The sequence below is a fragment of the Bos mutus genome, chromosome 1, assembly GCF_027580195.1.
Source record: "Bos mutus isolate GX-2022 chromosome 1, NWIPB_WYAK_1.1, whole genome shotgun sequence".
In the NCBI taxonomy this organism is placed as follows: domain Eukaryota; kingdom Metazoa; phylum Chordata; class Mammalia; order Artiodactyla; family Bovidae; genus Bos; species Bos mutus.
In genome coordinates this window covers 79,781,538-79,790,631 of record NC_091617.1, presented here as the reverse complement: position 1 = coordinate 79,790,631, position 9,094 = coordinate 79,781,538, and the positions used below count along the sequence as shown (strand labels likewise).

The window sequence follows — 9,094 nt, the reverse complement described above, 5'->3', positions numbered from 1 at the left end:
TTTTAAAAGGTTATACATTGATTAATTGACAAGAATGTTGTGACCAGAGGCTCACAGGAACCCAACCCTGTATTTCCTTTAGGAAAAAGTAGTTCAGTGTTTGCTATTCAGTGTTCACACTCTTTATAGAATACAGCTACTATAAATAATGGATGCTACGTATTTTTCATATATTATTTCATTTTAATGCCCACAAACTGTTATATCTTACAAATAAGGAAATTGAGGTTATGCATATTAGACTGTGTGACTTACAGTTAACACGTGCAAGCGGAAGGACTGGAATCCGTTCTGACTCTTCCGTGAGGAAAGGAATTGTCACTGAGGAATGTTCAGGATGGAAGCAGAGCTGAAATAGTCTAAGAGTGCTTTTGTCCAGCTTTCTTGAAATCCCCATTTCAGAGCAACAAAATAATAAAAGGTAGAGGGAGATAATAATTCTAAATAATATCGGTGCTCTTCTGGGTGTGCTTGAACCGGGGTGGGTGGGGGCAGGGGGTTGGGGGGGAAGGGAGACGCTAGCTTCTCACTCTAATGCCAAAATATTGTACCAGAACTGAGATTGATTGATAAGAACGTAACGTGTTCTTGACCTCTAATATCAATTGCTAGTAAAATTCCATTTAAGTGCAAGTTGATTGATGTCTCTACAGCTGGGGAGAATGGTTGCAATTGCTTTCTGGATTAGGGCATGAACCAAAAGGCATCTAACATCTAGAAATGATAATTCAGTTTCATCTGTCAAAAGCCATCTTCTTCTTCTCTGAGGCTGTGGTTAGTCATCCTGACACTTGTTTTCCTATGCTGCTGCCAGAGCTGCTTTTCTGGCTGTTTTGAACAGACTGCGGCCGACTCGCCATGGAATGGAACGTGGCAGCAGTTGATATGAGAGGAGAGACTGGCCCTAACTCACTGTTACCACCACTCCAGTTTCCTGGGCAGAAAAGGAGGAGCAGTATCTCTGAACCACTTCCTGAAAGTATACCTCTAAAAATGAGTGTCAGTGGTCCTTAGTCATCAGCTAGTCCTCAGCCTCCAGAGAATGTTGATGTTTGACAAACCGGAGCGAACATTTGGTTCAGCTAGCTGGTTTTGGAGATCAGAAAAGTTAGCTTCAGGTTGGGGGGCCCCAGAGCTCTCTGCAGCTCAGTGCTCATCCTCCCATTCCTCTACCCCGGTTTATCAAAACCCCTCACTCAAAACAGACAAAATTACAAAAGGCAGGGAAAGTTAACAAAATGAATACTTTTTGAGAGAATTACCACACAGGGCTTCCCAAGTGGCTCAGTGGTAAAGAACCTGCCGGCTAATGCAGGAGACATAGGAGATGCAGGTTTGATTCCTGGGTCAGGAATATCCCCTGGAGGAGGAAATAGCAACCCACTCCAGTATTCTTGCCATGGACAAGAGGAGTCTGGTGGGCTATTGTCCATAGGGTCACAAAGAGTTGGACATGACTGAGTGACTGACACACACACACACAGAGTTCTATTATTTTCAAGTAACAGCCCTGTTTTCACTGCCTATTTTTGATAGGTGTGCTAGCTCAAGCAGAACTTTGGGAGGCCCTGTCCTTCCTAGCTTTTCAGTTTCTCATGGTCTTACATTATGCACAGAGATCCCCAGCCAATGTGTTGAATGAAAGAGTTAGAAATAAAAAGCACAAGGGCTTTGGAAATATAAATGTCCTGTACCAAACCCAGGTTCCTCCATTCACCAGATGGTAAATTTGGGCAACTTTTGAACTTCTCTAGGCCTCAATTTATTTATTTGTGAAATGCAATTAGACACTGCCCCCTACCCCCTCACTTATAGGGCTGTTGTGAAGAGAAATGGGAAAATGAAGGCACACAATAACTGGCAGCTATAATGACTGTACCTGGTGAATTAACATAGACCTTAAGCAACAAGGGCCACCATGTGGCAGTAAGATTGTCTATCCTTTCAATGCAATCCTATTTTGGTTGGCACAAAGACACAGAAGGGTAACCTGAAGAGGGAGTTGCTTTATGTGACTGCGTGCTGTGGAGGGCACTACTTGACTGGTCCCTGTTTAAGGTGTTTAAAGAGAGGCGTCACAGTAAACAGCGGAATGCATGCCAATTGTTTTATTTATAATGCTTATTTGGATGACAAGGCCAGCCAGCGTTTGGCTGCATCTGTATCATCACTCCACAATGCGGCGGAAAGACTGGACAGCTGGGGAAGCTGCACCCCAGTCGACGGGCTTCCGGTACTCCTTCTTGTCCAGCAGGTACTGCCTGCCTCGGTAGTTGGGCAGCTCATAGAAGATCCAGGCGCCCTCCAGCACCTTACAAGAGTGGACCTCCCGCATGTGGAACTGCTCCATGATGGAAGGGCAGTCTTCCGTGGTCTCATGCATCTGACCATTAAAATCCCCTTTCTCAAAGATCTGAAGCTTATACTGGCCTCCACTAGACTGAAAAAAAAAAAAAAAACAGAAAACAAGGGGAAAAGAATAGCAACTGTTACGGAAATGAACAGCAGGCTAGGAACTCGGAGAAGAGAGCAGTTCAGGACCCACCATCTTGAAAGCGAGATGATCTGAACTCCCATCCCAACTGTGTACTGACTAAAACAGCTGACGTTCAGTAAGGAAAACTTTATTCCTTAAAATATATAAGGGGTAAAGAAAGTGGAAATAAATCGTGTGGTCTTATGATGAACTGATCTAACACTTGACTGAAGTCTCAGCAGCCAACAAGAGACAACCACCCATTAAGAGGTAGGAAAATCTTAAGAAAACTCCTTTACATAAAAGCCTAAAGGGGTGGAAGGGGAAGGAGAGAGAGAGAGTCCACCACCTCCAGACTCACCAGGTGAACAGCCCTGCAGGAGCTGAGGCGGTCGTTGAGGCCCATCCAGTGCTGGTACTCGGGATACTCGCCCCGGGGTAGGATGTACATGTACCCAGCAAAATTGGGCCTTTCATACACAGCCCAGGTGCCTCCTTCCACTCTGATGGAGTTGCAGCGGCTCAGGTACATGTGGAAATCTGCACAGTCGCAATCGCTGTCATAGTGGCGGCCTTGAAAGTTTTTGTCTTCAAAGAAAGTAATCTGGAGTACAGGGCAAACAAAGAAAGGACTGAGGGGTGAGGTGGCTGCGCTTACAGAAAAATGAAAATTAAGGGCATATTTCCCACTTTAAGAATTCCTTTTCCCTCCATTTTGAGGAGAGAAATATATAGTTCTACTGTACCTCACATCTGCCTTCTGGCAGACAACTTTGGTTGTCAGCAATAGGAATGAGGACTTTATGAGGGCTTAAGATGAAGCCAAACAAGAGTGCTCTACTATAAGCCATTATTTTCAGACTCAGGTTCATGGCTTCTTCCTCACTCTGCTGCTGCTGCTAAGTCGCTTCAGTCGTGTCCGACTCTGTGGGACCCCGTGCGACCCCATAGATGGCAGCCCACCAGGCTCCCCCATCCCTGGGATTCTCCAGGCAAGAACACTGGAGTGGGTTGCCATTTCCTTCTCCAATGCATGAAAGTGAAAAGTGAAAGAAGTCACTCAGTCGTAGCCAACTCTTAGCGACCCCATGGACTGCAGCCTACCAGGCTCCTCCGTCCACGGGATTTTCCAGGCAAGAGTACTGGAGTGGGGTGCCATTGCCTTCTCCGCTTCCTCACTCTACTTACCACATTATGTAATACGTTTTTCACTTTTTTATCTGTCTCTCCCACCGAGACTTCTTTCAAGGCCAAGGATCAAGTCTTATTTAAGCTATGGATTCCTATGCCCAGAACTGGACAAAACCCTCAACAAAGGCTGGAAGAAGATGAGTGAGTTCCATATATAGAAATTCATTTTAGATGATAAGAAATATAAAAAGAAAAACAAAACATAAACTTTAGCTTAAGAACTTTAGATAATATAGAATATACAGATATGAAGATATAAGTTTTGTACTATTATGTTGTTGCCAATAGAGTCATTGCAAAGTAACAAAACGACAAGGCAAGAATGTTTGCTTCAAGCTCTTATCAAGTTGCACCACAATCCTCAGGGTAATCCTCCAAGGCCTGTGACAGCACTGGGAAATATGCAGCCCTGGGAAACAGGGAAATACTATGTCTGGGTGGAGAGTTGCAGCTCTACAATCAGCCCTGCTATTTTAATCAAGCCATCGCTCCAGGCTGCAGCTTCTCATTGGTCAAATAAAAGAATTGGACTGGAGTTGAAGCCCTGGCTGTAAAATAAAACTTCTCTCTTTGAATTAGGCAGTCGAGTTCCCAGGAAGTCCCAGGGCTTCATGACGCAGTTTCTGAAAACCACTAGACCAAATGGACCACAGAGTTTGTCCCTTCTGATTCTATGATTCCACACCCATGATCATTGCCAGGTTATATGCCAACTGAAATCACAGGTGTCATTCCCTGATGCTGTGCTGCCACCTGGTGGCTAACATGCTTTATCAGTTTAGAAGGAGGAAAAACCAGGTCAGCCATTTTAGATGACCGCAGCAGAGCCAGTTAAGAGTCTGGAGAGGACTTTTGAAGAGAGGATCTCTGGGGTGAGGGTGGAAGGATAAGGAGGGGTTTTCTAGAGGCAGAGGGAAAAGGACAGCTCGTTTAAAGGAATAAAGCAGTGAAAGAACATGGCCCACCATAGAGTAGGGACAAGTACTTCACTAAGCCTGGTGCAGACTGAGCACGTGGTGAAGACTTAGGAAATAAAGCCAGAAGTGACCCAGAAGCCATGCTAGAATAATGTAGCAGCTTGTGCCTACAAATAGCTGACTGCTATGGTGGAGTTGAGAGCTGCTGAGGACCAACCAAAGGCAATAGCGACATGAATGACACTGAGGAGACAGTCACAGAAACGAGGATCTGGTGACTAGCCAGATGCAGGGGCTGAAGGAGAGGAAGAAACCAAGAATGACTTGCAGCTGGGCGTAACACCGCATTCTTTTCTACCCCAGGTGAGTCTTTCTGGATGGGAACCTACTAATAGTTTTTTCCTTCCACTGTAAACTGTCCCCTCCCACCCCTTCCGTTTCTCTCTTCTCTTTCCTGTTCCCTAAAAAAGCTTCCTTACCCTTCCCACCCCTAAATCATATACTCCACCCCCTTTTGCCCCTTCCCACATTCATCTCTTCCTGCTCCCTTTTCCATTTTAGCATAAGACAGGTTTAGAGATATGTGGTACCCCAGTTTACAGATGAGAAAACAAAATTGCAACACCACTCGTTAAATCTAGGTAACACTGTCCACTGCAGAGTTGTTCTGAGGGTCTGATGGCACAGTGCCAGTAAAGCAGTTTTAATAGCTGCCTCATGACTGCCAATAAAGTTTTTCTACATTGGTGACAGATAAAGAAGTTAAATGACTTGCCTAAGGTCACTAGCTAGTTACAAGTTGGTTGTGGACAGCAGCGCAAACTTCTGGCCAGTAGTCAGTGGTTACTTCTCCCTCTGTTGTCTTTCTACCTGCCCAGCTGGCTCTGTTCAACATATGCCATTTACTCTTAGAAATGGAGCAAGACTGATCCTGAATCTGACAGGATTTTCCCAAAACCTGTGGTGAGATCTTTAGGAAAATCAAGGTAACCTAAGAATGGATAGCTTCTGAACTCCTTAATTCAACTGACCTTTGGTTTTTGGCCAACTATTCACCAACTAAGATGTTCTACAAGGGATATGCCATTGGAAATTAATCTTTCTTCCTTGTTTCTCACACTTACTACCTTCTGCACACTTACGTGGCTGACTTCAGTATATGAACAGTAGAAATCTGTATAATTTTTTGCTTGCTGTTCACCTTCCCAGCAGACCAGCCAACCACCCCAAGGTTGAAACAAAGCACGAGTATTGCCATAGTACCATTACTGAGCTCCAGGGCCAAGCTGTTCTTTTAGTTGGAGACCTTCCGAATCTTAGGACCTAGAGAATGGTGCACCTCTACTCAATTTCAGTTTGTAGAAGGACCATCTACTTTATAAATATATAAATCCATTTTATAGTCAGCTGAGAGGTTGGACAAAAAAAGATGTTGAGAAGGCTAAGAAATGTGCAGGTTTTCCTAAAAGTTATTACAAAATCCCTCCAATTGTCAATTAAAAAAACAAACAGCCTGCTAATCCAATACAGAAGAGGGGAAAATGTCTTGAGTATTCTACAGATAACAAAAACAAACAGAAAAATTGCTTTTGCCCAGCCCATAACTCCTCGGATTAAACTGCTAGTAAGATAGTGAGAAAGGAAGAAGCAATAAGAGTAAGAGACAAATTACTATCCCCTTTGACCTAGCAAGTAAGTTTTGACTAAGTGAATAAACCAGCTACGAGGAATGAGTACTCCCACGCTGGAAATCATTGAAAGTGGGAGTTATTCTATAATAACCTTCCTTCCACGCATGTGGATAGCCCACTAAAGACTTCAGATTCTCTTTAGTGGATTTTCATGGCATATTTTTCAAAAATCTCAGAGCACTAAAGACATTGTCTCATTTTTCCTCCCCAAACCTTCTGGATGCAACTATGACTATTCGTTCTATTTTCCAAATTGGGGGAAAAAAAAAAAATCAGGCACTAACCAATTATGGAACAAGTTAACAGGTGCCTCCTGAAAAAATACAATGGGAAGTGCCTGACATGGCCGATGTAGCTTTCATGCCAAGGCGCTAGTCTAAATCTAAACATGAGAAAACAATTAGAAAGATTCAGATTTCAGTACTTTTTATAAGACATCTGGGTTTGGAGTTTGAAAAATGTATCTCAAAGAACAACAATAAAAATAGGGGAAACTGTTCTATATTAAAGAGGCTAAAAAATGTTAAAGAAACTTGACAACCAAATGAAATGCATGGTCCTTGACTGGATCGCACATCAGCCAGCCATGAAGTATTTTTGCGGGGAGCACTTGGAGAAAATGTGAATATAGTCTGAATATTAGGTATTATGTTTTGCTAAGGATATCATGTTTATACAGGGAATGCCCTTGTTTTTAGGATATGCCTAAACACTTAAGGCAAAGTATAATGAAGTCTGCTATTTATTTTCAAATCATTTAGTAAAAAGAGAGACAGAGAGAAACTAGATATGGCAAAGTGTAAACAATTGGAAATTTAAGTAAAGGACAGACAAGTATTCTTTCACCATTTCTTATTAAGATTCAGTGGGTTTGAACATTTTCAAAGTAAAACACTGGGGGAAAACCAGGCACCGGAGGCTTTCTTTAGACCTATAGTCAGTGAAGAATTAAAAAGAGAAGGAAGATATATTCCCTCATTCACAAAGAGAATCAATTTCAAGTCCAACAATTATGAATCAAATATTTTAGAGGCAATTTTCCTGATCTAAGTCAGCAATTTATTTAGGGAACAGGATAAGAGTAGCTGCTGAATGAAGGGGAGATGTAGGATTTAATTCACCTGATTGGTCCACCCACTTTGGCTACTTAGAATATTAATGGTTGAGGCTAAATTTCACAAGACAAAATTTTAATTGAATACTGAAAGTTTTCTACTCCACATAATCCTCTTATCTGCACATCTTATTCCTGTGGAAATTCAAAGATCAGTTGCTAGAAGGCAGAAACCATGATGATACTTACACATTACCTACCTGTACAGTATTCAACATAGCACCACACATGAAGATAAAACCCTTAATAAATTATTTGGTAATTGCTGGAATTGAAAATATAATAAGAATTCCTTCATCTTTTCTTCAATCATCCCAGCCTTCTAACTATCACACTCACCTCCAGGTAAAGAAGCAAAAATGTTTCTTTCAATGTATCATTACGTGAAAAGAAACTGGGTAGGCTAGAAATCAGCGTGACCATTTACTTACTTTGCTTCCAGCTTTAGACATGTTTGGTGCATAGACTGGTTTCCCCAGTGCTGAAATCCAGGAATGGCTAGAGAGTTACAGGCACAGAGACATTTATACTGGGCTGGTTTCAAATCAAACATTTGCTTAGTCATGAGAATAGGATCCAAAAATTGAGTCAGTCATTTAGAGGCTATTGATGGTTTCTAGAAAAACAATCGGGATTATGAAATAAAGGAAAGCTTCAGTACCCTCTTAATGCTTACCAAGCCTTGCTGCATTATAGACTGCTGAGTCAAGACACCAAAACCCAGCCAAATTTTTCAAAATTAAAAACAAAGAAGATCCTCTTACCTGGGCAATTTGGTTTTTTAGCAAGCAGCCACCTTGAAACCCCCAATATCTTTTTTTTTTTTACTTCAACAGAGCTTGTAGGAGATGAGTTGAAAAACCACACTCTAATTCTGAACGGAAGTAAAACATGTTCCAAAGCAATGAAACTGACATGTCAACTAATGGCAGGGCATGATACTGTGTTTGGGGGAAAGTCAACACGAGTGACGTTTTAGGCATGACTAGAAAAACTGTAATATACACTGTATATTAGGTACTACTATTGCGCCATTGTTAAAACTTCCTGAATTTAATTATATGTACCACGATTATGTAAAAGAATGTCTGGTTTTAGGAAATACATACTAACGTATTTAGGAGTTAAGGTCCCAGATGTGGGGAACCTATCCTTAAACTGTTGAGCAAAAATAGAATAGTAACACTACGTAGAGGGTGGTAAAGTGAATATGTGTGTGTTAGTCACTCGGTCGTGTCCGATTCTTTGTGACCCCATGGACTCCTCTGTCCATAACGCAAGAATACTGGAGTGGATTGCTATTTCCTTCTCCAAAAGTGAATGTAGCAAAATGTTAACAATTGGTCAACCCAGACAAAGGGCATGTGGGAATTCACACTCCTGCCAACTGTCCTTTAAGTCTGACATTTTTTCCCACACACACACATACATACAAAAGTTCTAGTCCACAAGAAAGGGTGCTACGGTATGTAGCCCAAGAAGTAGAAAGTTACTGTGGAAATCCTGTATCACAAAGGTTTAGCTAAGCCTGACCTGCCGCCTGCTAGATGGCATTTCTCTGCCATTCTATCATCTTAGAACCCGTGTAGAGAACAGTTTTTGGCATTTAATATACCTCTGATTTTATGAATAAGATTACATCTCACGTAAACTCAAACAACAAATCAAGTGTTCTCCATTTTAATTTTCCTGGTCAAATATACTC

The 9,094-nt window shown here is 42.0% G+C and overlaps 1 protein-coding gene across 2 annotated transcripts; it reads right to left on the bottom strand.

The window, feature by feature from the left end:
• Positions 1 to 2,104: 2,104 nt before the first annotated feature.
• Positions 2,105 to 8,766, bottom strand: CRYGS (crystallin gamma S). 2 transcript variants are annotated; one of them, XM_005910756.3, is made up of 3 exons: positions 7,821 to 8,766; positions 2,838 to 3,080; positions 2,105 to 2,440 (listed from the first exon to the last, which is right to left on the bottom strand). In XM_005910756.3, exons 1-3 carry the CDS (start codon positions 7,839 to 7,841, stop codon positions 2,168 to 2,170), a joined length of 537 nt encoding a protein of 178 aa, XP_005910818.2. In that variant the 5' UTR covers positions 7,842 to 8,766; the 3' UTR covers positions 2,105 to 2,167. The 2 variants fall into 2 exon arrangements, with proteins under 2 accessions (XP_005910818.2, XP_070228062.1); XM_070371961.1 differs by lacking the exon at positions 7,821 to 8,766 and adding an exon at positions 3,223 to 4,077.
• Between the last annotated feature and the right edge of the window lie 328 nt (positions 8,767 to 9,094).

What these genes read in the sequence shown, in the direction of transcription:
- CRYGS (XM_070371961.1), bottom strand. Translation starts at nt 3,348, where the DNA reads ATGAACCTGAGTCTGAAAATAATGGCTTATAGTAGAGCACTCTTGTTT. An exon ending in TGCCAGAAGGCAGATGTGAG is followed by an intron (nt 3,081 to 3,222) that starts GTACAGTAGAAC and finishes CCTGTACTCCAG; the next exon opens with ATTACTTTCTTTGAAGACAA. An exon ending in CCTGCAGGGCTGTTCACCTG is followed by an intron (nt 2,441 to 2,837) that starts GTGAGTCTGGAG and finishes TTTTTTTTTCAG; the next exon opens with TCTAGTGGAGGCCAGTATAA.